At 46.8% G+C, this 22330-nt stretch overlaps 1 protein-coding gene across 3 annotated transcripts in view; it reads right to left on the bottom strand.

Moving 5' to 3' along the window:
* Positions 1 to 22330, bottom strand: part of COL20A1 (collagen type XX alpha 1 chain) — a 172357-nt gene that overhangs the window by 24471 nt on the left and 125556 nt on the right. For 2 of the 3 annotated variants that reach the window (XM_053313548.1, XM_053313549.1), the window contains exons 29-34: positions 20052 to 20105; positions 13932 to 14027; positions 10662 to 10715; positions 8070 to 8123; positions 5413 to 5466; positions 3171 to 3242 (exon numbers count right to left, since the gene is read on the bottom strand). In XM_053313548.1, coding sequence (XP_053169523.1) covers positions 3171 to 3242; positions 5413 to 5466; positions 8070 to 8123; positions 10662 to 10715; positions 13932 to 14027; positions 20052 to 20105 — 384 coding nt within the window. Of the gene's footprint in view, positions 1 to 3170; positions 3243 to 5412; positions 5505 to 8069; positions 8124 to 10661; positions 10716 to 13931; positions 14028 to 20051; positions 20106 to 22330 lie in introns of those variants that run through there. The other variant, XR_008320737.1, reaches the window with a different exon arrangement.

Consider the following 22330-nt stretch of genomic DNA (forward strand, 5'->3'; position numbering starts at 1 on the left):
GAGCGTGGGTGGGGCCTAGCCTCCAGCCTGCTGCGGGCCAGCCGCCACTGCTGTGCGGCTGCTGCAGAGAAGGTGACCTCCAGCCCCCCGCCCACCTTTTTCAACCCAGCTTTAGTTGCTAGTGATCCCCAATGCTTGTAAAGCATATGCCCGGATATGTTACCGGGCAAAATACAAAGTGCTGGTTATTACCTTTAAAGCCCTGAACGGCTTAGGTCCAAGTTATCTAAGAGAGTGCCTTCTTTTACATGATCCCCACCGCACCTTAAGATCATCTGAGGAGGTCCGTCTCCAGTTGCCACCGGTTTGTCTGGTGGTGACGCAGAGGCGGGCCTTCTCTGTAGCTGCTCCTGGGCTGTGGAATGCACTCCCAGCAGAAATCCATAATTTGAGATCATTGCCGTCCTTCAGGAGAGCCCTTAAAACCTACTTATTTGGCCTGGCCTTCCAGGGTTTTAAATGATTAACTGTTTTAAATTGTCTTAAATTGTTGCCCTGATTTTCAGGGCTTTTAGCTGTTTTATTGGTTTTATTGTGTTTTAATAGTTTTTAATTGTTAATTTGTTTTTAATTGTTTTTATCATGCTGTGAACCACCCTGAGCCATTTTGGAAGGGTGGTATATAAATCTAATAAATAAATAAATAGATAAATTAATAAATTAATAAAAAATGGGAATCCTTCCTGGATTCATCTTTACAAGCATCTCAAACTCGTTTAAACCAGTTCAACCTGGTTTGTGTGCATGTGCTGAACCGGTTCATGGACCAGCGGTTCAATTCAAATTTGAACCAAACCGCTGCTGTTGGTTCTGTGCACACTCCTATTTGGCATCTAAATAAACAAAGTGATGAAGCCAAGTGAACCTCACTGGGGAGGCTATTCCATAAATGGGGTGCAACCACTGAAAAGGCCCTCTCCCTTGGAGCCCCTCGCTTCACCTCATTTGGCAGGGGCACTTAGAGCAGGGCCTCTGAAGAAGATCTTAAGGTCTGAGTCAGGACATATAGGGCAGGGCGCTCTCCCAGCCCCAAGACATTTAGGGCTTTAAAGGTTAAAACCAGCACTTTGAATTGGGCCTGGAAATGGACTCGGAGCCAGTGCAGCTGACAAAGCACTGGCGTAATATGATCAAAACTTCCAGTCCCAGTTAATAATCTTGCAGGCTTACTTTGTACCAGCTGCAGTTTCTGGACCATTTCCAAAGCAGCCCCATGTACAATGCAATGCAGTAATCTAAGCAGCTTCTTACCTCCTGCTGTTTAATCTAGTAGACTAGATGCAGCCAGCTTGGGCTGGGGGTTTTCCCCTGATAGGGATTTTCAGAGGTGCATTCTTTTAAATCTCCTTTTCTTGCCTCTTCTCATAGTTGCCTGTTGCCATCTGCTAAGTCTGGTAAGGTAAAGTGTGCCGTTGAGTCGGTGTCGACTCCTGGTGACCACAGAGCCCTGTGGTTTTCTTTGGTGGGGTTTATCATTGCCTCCTCACGTGCAGTATAAGATGATGCCTTTCAGCATCTTCCTATATCGCTGCTGCCTGATATAGATAACTTCATGCTTGCTAGGCAAGTCATTTCCCACTGTGCCATTAGGTGGCTGTTAGGTTAGATTTAATCTGAAGAGAGGAAGGATCACAGTTACTCATAGCTCTGGTAATATCTCACTTAGATTACTGCAATGCGTTGTACATGGGTCTGCCTTTGAAAATGGTGGTTGCATCCCATTTATGGAGTAGCCTCCCCAGTGAGGTTCACCTGGCTTACATAGGAACATAGGAAGCTGCGATATAATGAGTCAGACCATAGGTCCATCTAGCTCAGTATTGTCTACATAGACTGGCAGCAGCTTCTCCAAGGTTGCAGGCAGGAATCTCTCTCAGCCCTATCTTGGAGATGCCAAGGAGGGAACTTGGAACCAACCTTCTGCTCTTCCCAGAGTGGCCCCATTATCCCCTAAGGGGAATATCTTACAGTGCTCGCACATCAAGTCTCCCATTCATACGCAACCAGGGCAGACCCTGCTTAGCTAAGGGGGCAAATCATGCTTGCTACCACAAGACCAGCTGTGTTCTTTCAGATGCCAGGTAAAGACTTTTGGTCATCCAGGCCTTTTAAAATCTGGTTTTCAGATCTGATCTGATTTGATTTTTAACTAATTTTAAAATGAGTTTTTAAACTTCTTTGTATTGTATTTTGCATTTTCTTTCCCCCCTTTTTGTCTGCTATGATTGAATGTGTTATGTGTTTTTATTGTATGTTTTAATCCTGTGTTGTGAGCTGCCCAGAGAACAATTTGTTATGGGGTGGCTAACAAATAAAGTTGTAGATGTTGTCGTTGTAATTTTAGTAGTAGTAGTAGTAGTAGTAGCAGCAGCAGCAGCAGCAGCAGCAGCAGCAGCTATGGGGTTTTGGGAATTGAGGGCTGGCTGTAGGGGTGAGTTGGGAATTTTTTCTCTAGCTCACATTTTCATCTGAGCTGGAGAAGATTTGGGCTTCTACTACTTTACTCCCCCCCGCCTTTTTCCAATCTTCTCCAAAGATTGCAACCAGCTCCAAACTGGGGAGCTTCAGCAATATCTCTAGTTATCGATTCACTTTCTGTTTAAATAGATAGAATGTTGTGACACTTACTTTAATGTTTATGTATGTGTGCTTTGTGCTTTATTGATTTTATTGTTGTTTCGAACATTGCATAGAGCACTTATTTCTAAAATATCTGAGATGCATTTCTACAAAAAAATAAGTGAGTAAGGCAAATAATAAGTGAATAAGGAACTCTTTAAGTTCCAAAGTGGACAACAATGCACAATTAAGTAAGATCTTTGTGCATATCAATTAGGAATGAAGCACAATGAGGCCAGGTGTCTGTGCTTGTAAATGGGAGATGATGCAAAGTTAAGCCAATTACACATTCAAAGGTAAATAAAGATGTCCAAATAGCAATCTGGAAAATTTTACCATTGTGAAAAATCACTTATTTGCTTTTTCAAGTAATCTGTATTCATTTTCTTTTGTTTAATTATACTTAAATTGGACTTGCCCCATTACAGGCGTAAGGGAAGGGTAACATATTAATTACCCTCAATATCCAGTGCCAGCATAGCATAAAGCTCTGTGAAAATACACATGCCTAAGTGCTGTGCCCAAACGGCAGAAAGAAGGAAGATACATACCGTAGGTCCAATTTCTCCTGGGGGGCCTCTCTCCCCACTATTGCCTTCGGCACCCACTATGCCTTGCAAACCCTGTAAATAGGAATGGATTGGAAACAACACTGTTGAAGCTGCTGTATGACGGACTAAAGTTATGACTACTTGAAACTTCAGGGGAAGCAGAGAACTGGGCTTGCACAAGCAATGAGGAGGGAATTATGCCCTCCATATTTGTGTCAGTGTCCCAACCCATTGGAAATATAAAGTTAAGAGTATATTATACATGACTCACACTCATTTCATTTCCTATTAATATCACAATTTATAGGCGGGAGAGCAGGTCAGAATCATATATCCGCATAAGGTGCTAAGGGATGTTTTCTCTCTCCAGTTTTTAATGACTTCATTATGCAGTCAGGTATCTAGTCTTAGCTCAGAGCATGTGTGTGTGTGTATATATATACCTACACTAGAGAGATATAGACATAGGTATAGATATATAATCACACATACACACCAAACACATTCACCCAGTTTCCTTCTTGCTGTTCTCCTTTCCTCCATCGCCCAACTTTTTCTCTCCCACCTTTCCTCTTCTTTTCTTCTTGATCCCTTTCTCCACTTTTTCTTTCTCTCCTTCATCCTCTTCACTTTCTTTTTTCCTCCTTTCCATGCCTGATTTGAGATTTGTCTCAATGACGAATCTAATGACATTCAAGCCTTAACTGCAGGCAGCTTTATTATACAGGCACCACAGTGCCTGTATATGATCTTTTATGATGGGAATAATTCACAATCTAATGATTGTTTATGGTTATTCTCTTACGGTACAGTTTTGTGGTGAACGAGGCTCCTTGTGATCCAGACCTCATTCACCCATATCTGAAAATGCTCTGCTTTTGTTCATCCTTCAGAAACTGGTGAAACAGAACTCTCATTATAGTAGGACACAGTCACAATAAAGCTTCCATGTGGGAGAATGAGCATGTGATAACGTCTCTTTTAATCCTATAAGGCAGGGATCCTCAACGTTGGGCCCCCAGATGTTCTTGGACTTCAACTCCCATAATCCCCAGCCAAAGGCCACTGGGCCTGGGGATTATGGGAGTTGAAGTCCAAGGACATCTGGGGGCCCAACGTTGAGGATCTCTGCTATAAGGAGCAGCTTCCGAGGCCTCTTTCAGACCGCCTTTCTATGGAGGCCCTGAAAGCTAGTTGCATCAGATGGAGAATTTAGAGGGTGGAGAATTGGGGATGTCATCCCACCCACCTATTTGCTCACTACGTCATCTGCTCATTTCTGCTGTGGCTACTGGCACCACACAGGAGTGTCATGACACACACGATTGGGCAATGAGACAGACAGTTCAGGGGTGGGAAGACCCTAGTACAGCTCAGACCCCAGGCTTTCAGGACCCCCAACACCAGAAGAACCAGGGGAAACAGAGCGAGCATTCCTACCACAACCTAAGGACATGGCCCTGCCTTCATCCTCTGATGCAGAGGAGTCCCTTGAGGACTTGCCAGCCCAGGCAGAGGTCCCCCAACACTGCCAGAGTCAGAAAACCAGGCAAAACTCCTTTAAACTACAATGCCTTCCCCAGGGCAGCAGCTATTTAAAATTGGCAGTCTGGTCCAAGCAGCTGCTGGAGCAACATCCCTCTTTTGCAGCTATGTCTAGCTCTCCTGTGGTCTTGTTCTGAGCTGTCCAAGGCCCTGAACCTTTTCCTCTTAGAGTTGTCCAAGGTCTGTGCCTTGTTGGAGAGCCTGGCTCAGCCTGGAACAGGATAAGAAGATATCAACTCTCTGGGTAGCATTTTCTCCTCTCTTCTTCTGTTTCCACCTTTTCTTCCTCTCTTTCCTAATATATTACAATTGCTGCAAACCAGCAATTGACTGACCTTGCCTCCCTATTACTGAAATATTTTTGTTCTTATCTCCCGTTCACATCTTAATGGCCACCTTGCTTTTTCTGATGCAAGGGGAAGAGAATGAACCGATGGAAGAGTGATCGTTCAGTAAGTCTTAGTTGTGAAACATAGTTTGCAGAAGGCATCACAAGGGTTTGGGACCAGGTGGCTTCAGAGCTCTTGCCAAACAGTTGCCCTAGGAACATGCTACAGCTGTCTGATGGGTAATGAAGGCATGGAGTGTGTTATTCCTTCAGCCTGTTTCTTGTACCCTGAGGGAACTCAACTGAACCAATTTCTGGTAAGGAATCACTGGAGTGGAAACATTCTGTTTCACATCACTGAATTCTCACCCGTGGTCCTGGTGGTCCAGGAGGCCCAGCTGTGCCTTCTAGTCCTCGAACGCCCTGTAAAGCAGGTCAGAATAGCAAGTCAAAGGTCAGATCTAAAACAGAGGAGAATTAAGAGAGATGTTTTGCTGTGACGTGTGATGACTCCCATGGGGGTCGTGGAGGAGGATTACTCAGATGAAGACCCAGAGCAGGGGGAGCAGGCTGAAACCCCAGTCGACTCAGCTGAGCCATAGCTGACAAGCCTGCAGGCTCCTCTACCATCTTCTCTCCCTCCTCCTGATGAAGCCTCCAAGGCCACTGAAGTCAAGGTGCTTGCCCCAGATCCCCGACAGCGATATTTGGCCAGAGTACAGGCTCAGATGGAGGAATGCCATAGGCTGGAGAGGCTGGCCAGAAGGAACAGGTGTTCCATCTCTGACCCCGCTGCATCTCCCTGACAAGGCCCAGCTGCAGTGATGGGCGGGGCTCTCAGCACACTGCCTATTTAGAGCAGCCTGAAAGCTGGGTCTGTGCTGGAAACAATGTCCGTGGTGACCAGCCCTACCGTGAGCAAGCTTGAACTAGAAATCTGGACCTGTTTGTTGTTGTCTGACCCCGATTCGTGTTTACCCCGATCCTGTGGAATTCCCATTGTTGACTTCTGGCAAGGTTTGTGACTACTCTCCATTCCTGTCTGTTGACTCTCCCTTCCCCTCTGAAAAGAGTGGTTTTTGCTGCTGCTGGGCAGTCGACCAAGGCAGGTCATTACAGATGTGCTGATTTGCTCAGTACAATTCAGAAGCAGCTGCAGACAGATAGTTTCTGTTGGGCTTTGACAAGGTAGGGTACTGCCCCTAACCCTGACAGACTCAGTGCAGAAGGAGAAGTGGATGCCAACTGAATCCTTTGGACCGTAAGCCTAGCTTGGCTTGACCTTCTGCTTCCTAACATTAGCTTTCCTACTGAGCTTGCTCCTCTGAGCTCTCACCACCAACCCCAGTCCTGCACACATTCTCAGGGCCTGGCTGGTATAAGCAACGTACAGCACCCCAGGGCTGTGTCACACCCTCAAGGCAACACAGAGCCAGGCAGTAACTTCTAAGGGTTTGTGCTGTGAACAAGGGCTTCTACATACAAAAGAAGGGAATGAGGAGAGGGCAAAGGAAAGAGAGGAAGCTCCTATAGGGGAAAGGAGGGAGGCGGGGCCAGGAAGACAGGGTGTGGTATATAAGGATAGCAGAGCCAATGATGAGGCTGCTTTAGCTAGGGAAAGCCTGAGAGGTGAACAGAGGTGGGAGGAAGGCAAGCAGCATTTGGAGTTGGGGGCTGGGGATACTAGAACTCCTTCACTCCCATTCTGAGGCTCAGCTAGACCCCAAACCAAAACAGTATAGGCTTATAGAGAGGCCTTGTTTTACAGACAGTAGGATGGAATTTCATCATGTCTTCCTTTTAAAAATGTGTCTACTCCATTATGAGAATATACCTTTTCAAAATGGGGTTGCCAGCTCCTCACCTAGGGACCTTGTTTGTCCCTTTAATGCAGGCCTGTTCAACTTAATCACCCCCAGCTGTTTTTGGACTACAACTCCAATAAGCCCCAGCCACAATGGCCAATAGCCATGGATTGTGGGAGTTGTAGGCCAACATCTGCAGGAGGGCCAAAGTTGAGCAGGCCTGCAATGCCTCAAATTGGAAAAGCTACACCTGCTGTGCCTCTTCCTTAGTGTTTAAGCAAGACATCTGGGGGGACAAGTCAGACTTCAGAGCAAGGACCTGCCAAATATATATCAAAATATGAACTCTGATATACTGCATGATGTTGTGTGCACAATGCAACACAACATCCACGCAGCTGTGCAAGTGCACGCTTGCAAAAGCACAAAAATTGTGCAAACATCAGTTGCATGAGGGTAGGGCCATTGTTTCCAGTGGCTGTACTGTCGTGCGACTCTTTTTGCACAATTGTTATGCAGTCTTTCTGCCACTTAGAAACTCTGGTAGGACATTGCATTCCATGAGATCTGTCTGAAAGCTGCAGGCCTGCATTCTCTCTGCATGCAAGGGATTCAGGATCCCACCTCTGGGATTGTGCTTTATTTGATTAATGCACTTAAACTTACTGGTGCTCCAAATGACTGCTTGGTCTATCCAGGATGATTATCCTTGATTGCTAAGTGAAACCTCCATGTTCCAAGGCAGTGTTTGGGATTTTATATTGTTCTCACACTTAGGGCTTGCAATTTGGCATGCCAACCCATATATCAATGTGAAAAAATGATTTTTAGTTTCTCCATCACTGCCACCTAGTAGCAATAGCAATAGCACTTACATTTATATACTGCTCTATAGCTGGAGCTCTCTAAGCGGTTTACAATGATTTTAGCATATTGCCCCCAACATTCTGGGTACTCATTTTACCGACCTCGGAAGGATGGAAGGCTGAGTCAACCTTGAGCCCCTGGTCAGAATCGAACTTGTAACCTTCTGGTTACAGGGCAGCAGTTTTACCACTGCGCCACCAGAGGCTCTAGTATCAGCATCATGGTAGCACAAACAATCTCTGTTGCACCCACGATTATTCTTGGACTTATACAAAACTGCCGTTTCTCTTACATTTCTGACTCAGGTCACAGATACCAGCCTTTGGGGAATTCTAGCTTGTCAAGTGTTTTTACCTTTGAGCCTTGAATTCCATCTTTGCCTGGAGCTCCCTGGGGACCCATAATGCCCTGCAGACAAACAGAACTGTGACTCAGGAAGCATTGCTCATGTTCCAGCAAAAAAAACCAAACCCCCAACACCTGGATGTTTTTAAGCCAACATTTTAAGTGTTTGCTTTCAATGAAGCTAAGAACAATCTTTCAAGCATTTTTATTTACTTGGGGCATGATCTATTCTGTCTTGCACACAGAACTCCCGTTCCCTTCATTCTCTCTCCCTGACCACCTCCTGCCTAGGACCATGTGGACTGATCCTAGGCAGGAGCTGATCCTAGGCAGGTGCACTGTAAGGTACCTGGCCCTATTCCACCAAGGGAGGACTGTGCATTCCTCCCCCAGATGTGGATCCAGCCATGATACTCCTCAGGCTTCTGATGCACAGTTAACTTGGATTCTGAGAGTTGAGGAGATAGATCATGCCTTTTGAAAAAAAATCTGCACAGTTAATGTAGTGTGTTAACACTGGACATGGTGGCTGACATCCTGACTAAGGGTGCCAAAAGATGCACGCCTGCAAATGGGAGCATACCTGTTTCTGAGGTGTAGGTGCTCACACACAGTAGGGTGGAATTTTAGCTGATCTCCCCTTCACCCAGAAGTACTCTGCACAGTATTTCCTTCAGGGACAACATGCATGTTGCTCAGAGCACTTCAAGGGGGAAAGGAGATCAGTGAAAATTGTGCCCTCGCTTGTGAGCACCCACATTTCAGAAGGGAGGGTACTACTAATGTGGGCATGCATCTTTTGGCTACACACACACACACACACACACACACACACACACACACACACACACACCTTTATTATTTATTTATATAAAATATTATCCTCCATCCCTCCAGCACAGTACTGCTTGGCAGGGTGGATTTGATTTAAATCAAATTGATTTAAATCACGATTTAAATCACGATTTAAATCACTAGCAGGGTGGATAAAAATAAAAAAATCCGATTTAAATCGGATTTTTTTGATTTAAATCGGATTTTTTTTATTTTTATCCACCCTGCTAGTGATTTAAATCGTGATTTAAATCAGTTTGATTTAAATCAAATCCACCCTGCTGCTTGGAGTGGCTCATAAAACCAATGAAACAAATACACTATAAAAACAGTATGAAATTAATACAATTAATAGAAATTAACTGCCAGGATGTTGGCCAGTCCATTTGATTTCAAACTGTCCCTAGACATGAGACTTTTTAGCTTGAATGATTTGGTGCATACATTACTGGTCATGGATCACTGTTTTATCCACAGAAGATCTAGGGCTCACTTTCTGGCTGTGTGTCCTTTCCTCCAGTAGAAAATGGCAGGCACAGCATTTCTCGCACAGCAAACTCATTAAGATTTGAGCATGTGGGATGTGGTGATGTGATGTCCACATGCAGGTGTGCAAAATGCAAAGCAAGCAAACAGCACGAGGATGTTAAGAATGGACTTGCACCAAACCTCCTCCCGTTCATCAAAACTCCAAAACAATTTCCTGGTTCAGAGCCCTGTTTCTACCAATCAGGTTTAATGGACTCACATGCATTCTGGCAGTTTCAGCAGCCTGGGAAGATCTCAGGGGCACTGCAGGCTGCACCAAATATACACCTGGGTAACTGCTACTAATGTGGTGCAAAGATAGTAGTGTGCCAGGTTGATCAGAAGACCCACGTACCTGCATGATGTACCCTTCAACATCCCTAAAGCCGTCTAAGGCCATAATGGAATTTTCCAAATCTTAGTGAACTCCCCAGTATAGTTTGGTATAGTTTCACCATAGATGGAGTCCCTGATCCACCACCAAATTCTGGTTATTTCAAAAATTTGGTGATGTCTCTACTTAAAGTGGCTGTTAGCACACTGCACTGGTGCTGTGACAGGAGAGGTGATTTTTGATGCTCTCTTCTTCCCTTTGAAGGCTGACTGCGACTCCCAAAAATATATCCCTGAGGGTCACACAGCCCACAGGGACATATTTTTGGGAGTCACCGTCGGTTTCAGAGGGACAGGGAGATTGACTAAAACTGATTGTAGCACTAGCACAGCTTTACTGCTGCCATATTTTGAAACAACATATGAAAGTAAATCCTTTTTCTTTCTCTAAGCACAAATGCATCTTCTATGGCACTTCTGATCATTTCCATTACAGAGAACGTTTGAGAAGCACTTGCTAAAGAGTGGTTGGAAATTGAGCTGTCTGTCGGGTTCTCTTGTTCTCACTCTCACTTAGAGGCTGCTTGTCCTTGACCAAGGTCATTTAAGCTCTCTCTTTAAACTAGCTTATCCATCTGCAAAATCTCCATAATACTTTTGCTGACCTCCTAAAGCGGCTCTGAGACTTCAGATAATTAATGTTTGCTAAACTTCAGGGCCTAAGAGAGGGAAGACAAGGCTTGTGAAAAATACTATCACAGGATCCCCGTGTAAGAAGAAAAGGAGTTTCACACAAGAGCCACAGAGCTATTTGAGGAGACTTCCAATCTTTACTTAGGAAAACTGTCAGGCAATAATGTCGCTCACTGGAGATGTGAAGCAAGCAAATGTGCGTCTAACGGTTACCTGTAGCCCTGGGCTGCCTTTGTCTCCTTTGTCCCCTTTAATCCCTGGTGGTCCCTGAATTAGAATGTAAATTACAAATGAATTACTGGAGATGCATTCTGAAATAATCCCTGGGTCAGCATATATGTTAATATCCTTCAGTATTTCACATATAAAAACAGGACGATGATTATATGCCAGTAACACCTTGATCCTCACACAAAGGATCACCGCCTAAGCATACCTTTCTCCCACCCCACATATTATTACGCACTTATGAAAATCATTCTCTGCCTATCATTTATTGTATTTGTTTATTCTTCCACAACTGGCTTCTGAAATAGTATAAAGTGTGCCTTCAAGTCAGTGTCGACTCCTGGCAACCACAGAACCTTGTGGTTGTCTTTGGTAGAATACAGAAGGGGTTTACCATTGCCATCTCCTGTGCAGTATGCGACGATGCATCTTCGTATATCACTGCTGCCCGATATAGCTGTTTCCCATAGTCTGGGAAACATACCAGCAGGGATTCGAACTGGCAACCTCTGGCATGCTACTCAAGTCATTCCCCCTCTGTGCCATTAGGTGGCTCTGAAATAGTATAATGACCATCAATTTTTCTCTTTTCTTAACATTTAAGAATATTTAGTGGAATGTATTTTTTAAATTTAGAATGTTTAACAAAGATATTTTCAAAGCTGTTTACACAGCAAAGGGAATGAGAAGACAGACCTAAAGGGACTCACAGGGGCTATTCTTACAATCACAAAAATCGGGCTAGGAAAATCCTAGCCTGATTTTTGTGATCGTAAGAACCACCGGGCTCACAGCCGAGCCCGGTGGTTCCGGAGCAGCTAACGCACTCCTGTAGCCCACCTGTTAGCCCGGGTTTGTGGAGCGAACACTCCGCAAACCTGGGCTAACTGCTCGTGAGTAGCCGCGGTGTGGCTCTGTGGTGTGGCTACTCACAAGTAGACCCCCGGCCAGGAGGCTTCAAAGCAGCCTCCCAGCTCGGGGGTCTCCCCAGTATGTCCTGCGCACTCACGCAGGGCATACTGGGGCTTCCGGGGGCCACATGGCCCCCAAGCTCCCCAGCCCCCGCCGACTCCATCTCGGAGCCAGCCATTGTGTGGGCAGCCGATCCAGCCGTCCAGGGCTCCCTCCCCGCTCGTGAGTGGGGAGAGCGGGCTTAGCCCGCTCTTCCTGCTCACCAACTGAAACCGGGTCTCACGGATTGTGAGACCCGGCTCACAATCTAAGAAAGAGACACAAGGGTGTCACCAGCCACAGCTGCTGGAAGGGGTGCTTTGCTGGGCTGAATCAGGACAGTTCTTCTCTCCTTGCTAAATATAACAGAGCCCCCAATTTGAAAGATGCCTCTTTGCCTAGTTATTGGGCTGATGTTTAGCAAAATGTTTATTCTCAGAATGGATATGGTGGTACATGTTGTGGACAGCGGCATCTCAAACACAGTCCGCCACATCATCCATTTGGAGAAGCAGTCCTGGGGCAGGAGAAGAAGTGCATTGGCATGCTGTGTTTGGGCAACCAAGAAAGAATACGTCTAGCCACAGTCCAGATCTGGCCACAGGATTTGAAAACTAAAAGAGAAAGAGGCAGGTCTCATGATCAGTGAGACCCTCCTCAAGAGGGTTAGCGTGGAGAGCGAGCTTAGCCCGCTCTCCCCCACATGAGTGCCTGCAGAGCCCTGGGTGTCCGGATCGGCCGCCCACACGACTGCCAGGTCTGTCATGGAGCTGGCGGAGGCTGCGGGGATTGGGGGCCGCGTGGACCCCGGAAGTTCCAGCATGCTCTGCGTGAGTGCACAGAGCATGCTGGAGAGACCCCCAAGCGGGGAGGCTGCTTTTTAGCCTCCCAGTCAGGGATCTCCTCGTGAGTTGCCGAGGCACGGAGCCAAAACATGGCAACACATGATCATAGAGCCCAGGCTAGCGGAGCGCTTGCTCCGCTAACCTGGGCTTAGGGGAGGGCTCCATAACCGGGTTACCTGCTTGAGAACAACCGGGCTCACCTGCAAGCTCAGTGGTTCTCACAGTCACTTTTTGGCGATCGTGGGAATCACCTCAATGACTGACATTCAGATTAATGAAGCATTGGTGCTACAGGGAAGGGACAATTTTCATCTATCTCTCCTTCCCTGTGTCGCCCATTGTGCCACTCTACAATATGTCCATGAAGGTTGCACAGTCCTCAGGGACATATTTTCAGGCCACAGTCAGCTTCAGAGGGAAGGGGAGATTGATGAACATTGCTCCTCTCTTGAAGCACAGCATTAACTAAAAACCAGTGCTTTGTTAGTCTGCATGCCAGCCGTTTTGTATTTCTTTGGTTAAAGGTGTGCTGGACAAAACCACATCTTTTTCCTCTATTATGTTATCATACCTAACTCATCAAAATGAGTTGCCGGCTGTATGTGAAATAACAGGCTGAGTGCTACTGCCATGGGACCAAACTAGGCATGGCAATGGCAGTTCTATGTATAAACCCAGATTTTCCACAAACATGTAGAAAGTGGGATGAGGGGAGTCAATATAAGGAGCAAAAGGGCATGTGAATGAGGAGAAGAAATCTTCCAAAGCCCCCCAGTCTCATGCCCAGAAGAGAGCTCTGAGGGCTCGCAATTTTAGCCTCAAAGAAAAAGGGAGCATCATGAGCTCCCCAAATTCTTCTCCGACTCAGATTAAAATCTGAGCTGGAGGAGCATTCCCAGTTTACCACCACCCCCCAAGACCCCAGCCCCTCCCACCCCCTCAGCCTCCACCCATTTCCACCCCTTTCTCTTGAACACTTACTGGGCCAGGGAGGGGGTTATGTTTATTGGGTGGCAGAGCTGAAGATAAATTCAGATGGGCACAGAAAAATAAGGCCAGATAGTTCTATCTGCCAATAGAGTAATAGAGCTAAGCCAATCTGATGCTAATGTGGAGCAGGAGGAGAGCTTGCCCATTACTAATGTGCACAGAACCACCTCAAGTCACCAAGCCCTTCAAGCCCCTCTCCCAAGCACTTTTCTCCTGAAAGGTTCCAACACCGAAAGGAAAGTACTTTGTGGGACATTTATTTAAATATTTACTTTATTTACTTTATTTATATTAAATGTGGAAGAAGGCTATATACACAGCTGGAGCTTTACTGTCAGTCCACAATTGTGTGCAGCATGGGCTCTAGGCACTAATGACTATATAACTTCTTTGGAATAAGGCCTATTATTCCAAGGACATCCTGCATTATCCCACAGGAGAAAATAAAATATATGAAAAAATCACTTACTATGGGGCCTTGCACAGTCAGCCCTTGAGAACCTGGGATCCCTTGATGTCCTCCTGGACCTTCTGGTCCAACTTGCCCAGGGGGACCAGGCTCACCCTGAAGTCATCATTGAGTGAGAAAAACGGAAACACATTTAGACATTAGTATCTTCTAGGCACCTACATTTTCAACACAATTTTAAAATGACAAGCATGGTAAACTGGACAAGATGGGGAACCTCCCACTCCTCAGTGTACTGTTGGCCACAGGTTGTCTTAGTTGCAAAATATATTGAGGCAGGTCTCACGATCAGTGAGATCCACTTTGTGGAGCCAGCGGGTGCTGGGGGGAGCAGGGCTGATCGGCCCCCAGAAGCTCCAGCATGCCCTGCGTGAGCATGCAGGGCATGCTGGAGGGACCCCCGGAGCCGGGAGGCAGCTTTTCGCCTCCCTCAGAGTCTACTCGTGAGTAGCTGCAGCATGGAGCCGCACCACGGCAACTCACGATCGGGAAGCCTGGGTTAGTAGAGCGCTCGCTCCGCTAAGCCGGGCTTAGGGGAGGGCTACAGAAGCGAGTGACACGCTTTGACTCAACCGGGCTCAGCTGTGAGCCCGGTGAGTCTCACGATCAGTGGAAAGCGGGCTAAGCACCCTTAGCCCGCTTTCCACTGATCGTCAGAATAGCTTCATTGTATTCCTGTCATTATTTCTAGCAAATTTAAGAACATTTGCCAACCCAGTCATTCCATATCCTGGTCTCCAAGACACACCAACTCCATACTCTGAAGGACTTCCAAGGTAAAAAACCAACAACTTGAAAGTTGGCCTTGCTGCTAAGTGGCACCCAGAGCAATAGCTGAAATACTGGCCGGATATTGGCCCCCTTCCTACACCAGTTTGAAGAAGACTGTGGCATTCTACATCAGTGGAAGATTCCAAATTGTCTTTTAAGAGTAGCCTCACGTAGAACACATTGCAATAGTGGATAGGGGTGTGCAAAGAGGCTTGGAACTGAATCGGTTAGACATTGAACCAGTTTCGTTCAAAGGTTCGGGGTTGAGCCAACCCCACCCCCCTGGTTTGGCTCGACCCTGAACCAAAACCCACCCACCCCACTTTGGGGGTTTGCTGAGCCTTAACTTTTTTTTAAAAAAATTGTGTCCATGGAGGTTCCCCCTTCCCCATTGGCCTTCTGGACTTTAAAACTCACCCGGTTCAGGCATCTTTGGCCCTTTCTGGGCCTATTCCCTGGCGCGGTGGCCATTTTGGAGGCTGCCATGCCTGTGCAGTGGAACCCTGCATGCTGGGTCACCTGGCCATACAGGGTCCCACTGCTCAGGTGTAGCGGCCTCCAAAATGGCCACCACACCAGGGAATAGGCCCAGAAAGGGCCAAAGATGCCCGAACCGGGCAGGTTTTAAAGTCCAGAATGCTGGTGAGGGGGAGGAGAAGCTCTGTGTACCCCCTGCCACCTTAGAGAAGCCCCCCATGGAGGGGGTAAGTTAAAAACCTTTTTTAAAAGGCTCGTCAACCCCCCCCAGACTGGAACGGACCTGGAGGGCAGGTTGTTTCGGTTGTTGTAAACTGCCCAGAGATGTAGGTTTTGGGCAGTATAAAAATATTAAACAACCAAAACAAAACAAAAACCAAAAACTGCCCCTCCTCTAGAGCACATGTTGCATGTTAGCTGCACAAGTTCTTCCATAGTATGGGTGTCAGCCACTGATTCTGAAAACGTTAATTGTGCATACATTTGAGAACAGGCCAGGCTTGTCTGGTGGCAACTCAGGGCTGAGCCTTTTCTATAGCCACCCCGAGACCCTATTGTTGTAAGCATTTCCCCATCTCAAGCAGGTTTTAAAGGAGTGCTTAAGTTGTGTGTATTTCATCAAGCCTTTGATCAGCTGTAAATTGGTTTTTATTGTTGTCCTGCTGTTGTTAGCTTTAAAATTTTAACTGTCTTAATGTATCATTTATTTTGTAAAGTGCCATGAGACATTGGTACAAGGTGGTATATAAATGTGATAGATAGATAGATAGGATACTGAGGAGAATCTTTCTTCTCCCCTAAAATCTGAAGCAGCATTCCTGTTTCACATACATTATCGCTGTAATCCTTACAGCAATCCTGTATGGAGACTAGTATGATTAGTCCCATATTTTAAATAGGGGGTGTCCTTATCCCAAAATTATAAATGGGAGGAGAGAGATCACGATTGTGAGGGGGAGGGGAGGGGAGGGAGGGAAGGAGGGAGGGAAGGAGAGAGATTTGTCCAAGGTCAGCAAATTTGTAGCAGAGATGAGGCTTTGACCCAGAGACTTAACGATTCATAGCTCAGTCTCCTAGGGTCCAACTAAGTGTTATTTTGTTTTTAAAATATTAAATGGCAGTTGGATCGGGGGCCCCACTGCCCGCAACATGGGTTGGGACCACAGGTGGGGGACTTTAACCTCACCCCACAGCCAGAATCTCAATATAGTCTGAGCCCTTCTGACTGCTGACTATTTGCAAAGTGAAAAAAGAGTTCCCATTGGCAGCAATGGAACTTCTTTTCCTGTATTGATTGATTGATTGATTGATTGATAAATTTATATACCGCCTTTCATTAAAGCAATCCCAAGGTGGTTTACAGCAAAAATTTAAACACAAGATGGTTAAAAAGACACAATTAAAATATTAAGTGGGGGAAAAATTAAACAGCATAAAGGCAATACAGACTATAAAGAGCAGCAGCAGAGAATCAAATCAATGCCTGGGCAAAAAGCCAAGATTTTACACTTTTTCTAAAAGCTGCGATGGAGACCGAGGAGCAAATAGCCACCAGGAAAGCATTCCAGAGTCTAGGGGCAGCAACAGAGAAGGCCCTGTCCCGCATGCACGACAACCAAGCCTTCCTCATTGTCGGCACCCGGAGCAGAGCCCCCTCAGATGACCTCGTTGAGCAGGCAGCAACCCTTGGGAGCAGGCGGTATCAGCAAATGGCAACTGTGTGGGAGGAGGGACAATCCAACTGCCATTCAACACGGATAAAACAAGCACGCATTTGCAGCATAAATGCAAAGAAACACATAGTTTGACCCTGAGCCAATATGCAACATTAGCTCTGTAATGGTTTGGAATCAGCCATGCTGATCATTCTCATCCTGGTGGCCATGATCACTCTAAGGCAACAGATGGTAGGGATGGCACCACAGCGGTGTAGGCAGGAGGACAGAAAGTGGGGCAGGGTGGAAATAATTTATTACTAAGAGAAGTCCCGATGCGTTTCGAGGCAAAAACAACCTCTTCCTCAGAGCAAAATAGACATGAACCCAAAACAAAAAGACTTGTCTCCAATGGCCATGTGTTAGTAATACATTATTTTCACAAAGTCCCTCTTTCTGTCCCCATGATCATTCTAACACCAAAAAAGCTTGGGTGTCAGGAGCCTATTCAAAGTATTCTTCAATAAATATTTTGATTGATGGCTCTCTCCTGACGTTCCTCCCCTTTGAGGAGTTCTGTTGAAAGGCAGTGATATTTGTTTATTCTATTTTGGGCCACAAGTTGAGATCTACATTTGCTGTATCTCCCTTTGACAGTGTCAATCACCCTTAAGCACGTGAAGGATGGAACAGGACTGCCAAAACAATGAGGATGATGGCTTTCGATGTTTTCCAAAGCTTTCGACATTGCAGATCAAGGCTGTTGCTCCTTTTCATCTGCTCATCTACAGCCCATTTCTGTGGCTGTCAAATTGATTTGGGGGATAAAAAAATCTGTCATGGACATAATAAGCAGCAATGCAAAATCTAATTCAAAGAACTCCAAATGCACAAAAATATTCCATCAGCCTGAGCAAAGCTTTAATAGCTAATTCAAATTTGGCCGAAGCAAAAGTGCCATCAAATTTGGGCCTGGATTGAACCAGATCAGACCAATTCAGGTAGCCCACTACTCCTCCAACTCCTGGAGGTATTTATGGGATCAGGTAGGGGACAGGAGACAGGCTGAAGGTTGCTTCCAGTAACAAGAGAGCAGAAGCAGCAGAGCTTGCAATTTATAATGACTTCAAGTAGGGATATCCTTAAGTAGCAGGAGTGATGTGTTTCTCCTGGGAACTGTAGTTTTCCCCAGGGTTGCAGCAATGACCACAGATCCAGGAAAGACTACAGATCCCAGGAACACCCATTGCTACTGCTACTGCTGCTTCCTTGCTGCTGGCAGCAAGATGAAATACCATCTGCCTGTCTCCTGCTCCTTTGCCTGCTTTGGTAAGTGCCTTCAGGGATCAGGAGAGTGGTGGAACTTCAGCCCTTAACTAAGCAAAAGTTTCAAATTGGATCAAAGCCATGAATAGAAATGAGAGCCCCTGAAGTCCCAAGGTGGCCCCTGAACGGAAATGATACATTTTCTTTCTGTACTGCATATTGTTGGCAACTCAGTCCAAGTCCCTGGATGACATCACATGCAAAGGGGGTGGGGTTAAGGATCCACGGAGCCCAGGTGAGCTCCCTGGATCTCATTTTTAGGCAGGTAGCCTTCGCTGCTGGGATTATGCTCATTTTGAGGAAGCAAAATGAGCATTATCCCAGCAGCAAGGGCTGCCTGCCCAGAAATGAGCTCAGGAGAGCTCCTGGCAGTGGCACCCTTCAGCTCAAAATTTTTTTGGTGTGTGTGCCTGGGTGTGGGGATGAGGGGGGTGACTGGGGTGACCTCTTTACCTAATGCTGGTCCGGGAAACTGCGACAAAGAATATTTCGGTCCATGGCTCCAAAAACATTGAGAAACCCTGGTCTAGATCAGGGATTCTCAATGTTGGGTCCCCAGATGTTATTGGACTTCAACTCCCATGGGGATGATGGGAGCTGAAGTCCAATAACATTAACATTAACCTATTAACCAAGACCCTCTGCAGCCAGGATGCCACCACATGCTCTATTGCCTTGCCCTAAAAGGGAAGATCCCCCATCCAGAAGCTGAAGTAGCACAAAGCTTTCCCACTTTATTCTACCCAATTTATAAATTGATCCTAAGATACCAATGGCAACCACAGGGCTCTGTCGTCACAAGGAGTGGACATTGACTCGGCGGCACACTTTACTTTACTTTAAGATATATACACGTTTTCTGACATGGGTTATTTTTAGATTATTCATGCAAGAAAACGTCATGTGAAAGGCAATAGGCCTCTGCATCAGGACATCTGATTCCGATGAATCTATAGCAACCACTTGGGGCTTCAGGGGGCAAGTGCTGTCACTGTGGCCTTCCCATGCAATAGATGGCTCTGGATGTCTGTGTGTGGCTTTTCACTGGAATGGGATCCTTCAGGGCTGACTGAGAAGGCACACGGGGAGAATGGGAAGAAGAGACAGGGATGATGGGGAAACACAGAAAGGATGCTGAGAAACGTAGTTCATCCTAGAGCTTTCCCAGCTTCTCTCGTGCGGCTTCCCAGAAATGCTTGCATGTCTCTCTGGCATCCCCTTCTCTTCTTTCCAATCTTCCCATGCATTTTCCCGGCCAGGCCTGTGACCTCTGATTCTGGTGAGAAGCCCCTCTCCCTAGTGCTGCATTTATGAGGGACTGAATGGAGGCACCAGGAGTTAGGGATGTGCACAGAACCACTAAGGCCAGTTCAGTTCGAGTCCGAACCAAACCAGTTCAAGTTCGAACCAGCCGCGGTCTAGTCTGAGTGGTTGAACTGGGTCAATCCAGTTCAACCCGGTTCAGATGCTTGTAAAGGGGAATCCCGCTTTACATGCATGGTGGGGGGGGTGTTGGAAAAGGGCAGGCAGGTGGGAGGTTACCTTACACACCGCTGTGGTGGTGTGGCTCTCCTGCAGTGGTGGCAAGTCGTTGTCTTCCCTAGGCCCTGCTGGCGTTCCTGCCCCTATCAGCCCGGGCCAGCAAGGGTCCTCTGTGCAAGAGGTTGCTACAGATTCAGCGGAATCAGATGTTCTGATGCACAAGCCTAAAAGGCAGACCTTGAGGTGAAGTGGTGATGTCTGAGGATGTCCACAAAGACAGTTCCAGGGGAACTGATCAGGTGGCATTTCAGACCTCAAAGTCATTATTTGGCCTAAAGATTTTTCAGGTTGCTGCTCTCCACCCTCTGTCCATAAAAGCCACCAGTTGCTTAGATGTCACACAACTTACCTTGGGGCCCGGTTCCCCCTGTTCCCCTTGTGGTCCTCTCCTCCCAGGACTGCCCTATAGAAGAATCCACAACATTAATTCGTAAACATAAGAAGAGTCCTGCTGGGTCATCAGTCATAGGGTTTGTCATTCTGTATCCTGAACAGCAATTTCTCCACCCTGCTGTTGCAATAGAACAACTGCTATTCAGTGGCAGATTACCCCTGAATTTGGAGGCTCCACTTGTATCATCAAGATTAACAGCCACTATGTAGGATGCTGCCATATAGCCTGTCTAACTCAGTATTGTCTACACCAGGGGTTCCCAACCTTGGGTCTCCAGATATTGGGCTACAACAGGAGTGACTGCCCATTGAAGGGAGCAACTACAATGGGAGTGACTGCCATCACCCCCAGTCACAATGGCCTTTGGAGATGATGGGAATTGTAGTCCAACAATATCTAGGGACCCAAAGTTGGGAGCCCCTGGTCTACACAGACTGGAGAAACTCCAGGGTTTCAGACAGCCTGACCTGGAAATGCCAGCGATTGAATCTGGGACCTTCAGATGCTCTTCCACTGAACTAGGGATACACCAACCCTTCTCCATGATTCTGCCTCACCTTTTTATTAAAGCTATCTAAGCCAGAGGCCACCACCATGTCTTAGGGCAATGCAGTTAATGGGGTAGACAAACATCTTACCCAGCTTTGAGAGCTGTGTGCATGCCCGATTTTTGGTTTTGTGCTAGCTAAAACCTATATAGGAGGAGGGAGGACTGAGATGGGATCTGGGTAGAATGGCACTCTCCTACCCAGGTCTTGAACTCAGCAGTTTAACATGGTAGGAAGGACAGCCATCCAACCCAATTCCCGTCTCACAGACAATCACTCTCCACTCCTCCTACCTACATTTTTACTAGCACATGACCAAAAATCAGGAGTGTGCAGAGATCCCAAAGCTGGGTAGGATGCTTTTCCTACCTCATTAATGGTCATGTGAACAGCCCTCTATGGATGTGCATGGAACCAGAACGGGCCAGTTCAAAGGCGGGGGTGGGACAAAATTAAGGGTGGGGGAGGGTACACTTCCTCCACTCCCCCCCCCCGCCGACGCTCCATTTGTAAAGACCCTGTTGGAGTGGTAGCACACCTCCCTGCCGTCCCATTCCCTCCTTGGCCGGAAGTGGCCAGAAGTGCCAGACGCGCATGCCCACATTGCGCTCATGCCTAATGTGCACATGAGTGCAATGTACATGCACACATGCCCAGTGTATGCATGTGCACTTGGCACTTCCGGCCAAAGAGGAGACGTGACAGCAGGGAGGTATACTGCTGCCCCGACGGGGTCTTTACAAACAGAGTGCCGGCAGGCGGAAAGCAGAGGGAGGAGTAAGTGCACCCTCCCTCACCCTTAAATTTGCCCCACCCCCTCCACCTTCGAGCCTCTGAACCGGCCAGTGTTCGAACATGTTCAGAGGCCCTTTTATGGGCCTCCAAACAGGTTTGTGCACATCCCTACAGCCCTCTTGTGTTTGGAGAAGGCTGGTGTTGAGGAGGACACAACTCCTACTATCTAGGCCAGGGCTGCACAACAAAAATGCCCTGGTGGGCTGGAACCATCCACAACTTGGCGTGCAGGAGCCAAGGTCAAATTTTTATAACATTATTACATTAAAATTAAATATTATTAGTTACTTGTGCCTCTGTTCCCCTTGTCTATGGACCCATAGTTTTAACCAAGGATAGTGGCCAGAGAATAGGTCCTGTCTCCGCACAATCAATGGGGCCCCTGGAGTGCATGCCAGCCCCATACAAATGCCAAGTCCTCTCCTCTCCCTAAATTGTTGCTTTCAGGCTGGAATGCTAGGCATGCTTACATGGGAGTAAACCTCACTGGGCACATGATGGAGCATATTTCTGAGAAAGCATGCACAAGATGGCGCTATAAGGCAGTCTCCAGCTCCTGTGTTGCTGCAGCATACCTGGGGGCCAGTAAAGTAGTCCCTGAGGGCTGAATCCGGCCCTCGGGCCTTATGTTGTGCAGGCCTGATCTAGGCAAAGAGGCACCTTTTCAAGTGGTGGCTCCCTTATATTTAGCAGGGGGAGAGCAACTGTCTCTGTTCCGCCCAGCATAGAGTCTCTTTCAATGACTGTTGGTGGTGATTTCCTTGCATTTGTTTCTGGATTCTAACCCTCTTTGGGACAGGGAATCATTTCCCCATTCTTTTTGCTATGTAAACCACTTTAAAACTTTGTGTGTGTGTGTGGCTGCAAAGGAGTATAAAATTATTTTAATAA

The sequence above is a fragment of the Hemicordylus capensis genome, chromosome 4 (genome assembly GCF_027244095.1).
Source record: "Hemicordylus capensis ecotype Gifberg chromosome 4, rHemCap1.1.pri, whole genome shotgun sequence".
NCBI lineage: Eukaryota > Metazoa > Chordata > Lepidosauria > Squamata > Cordylidae > Hemicordylus > Hemicordylus capensis.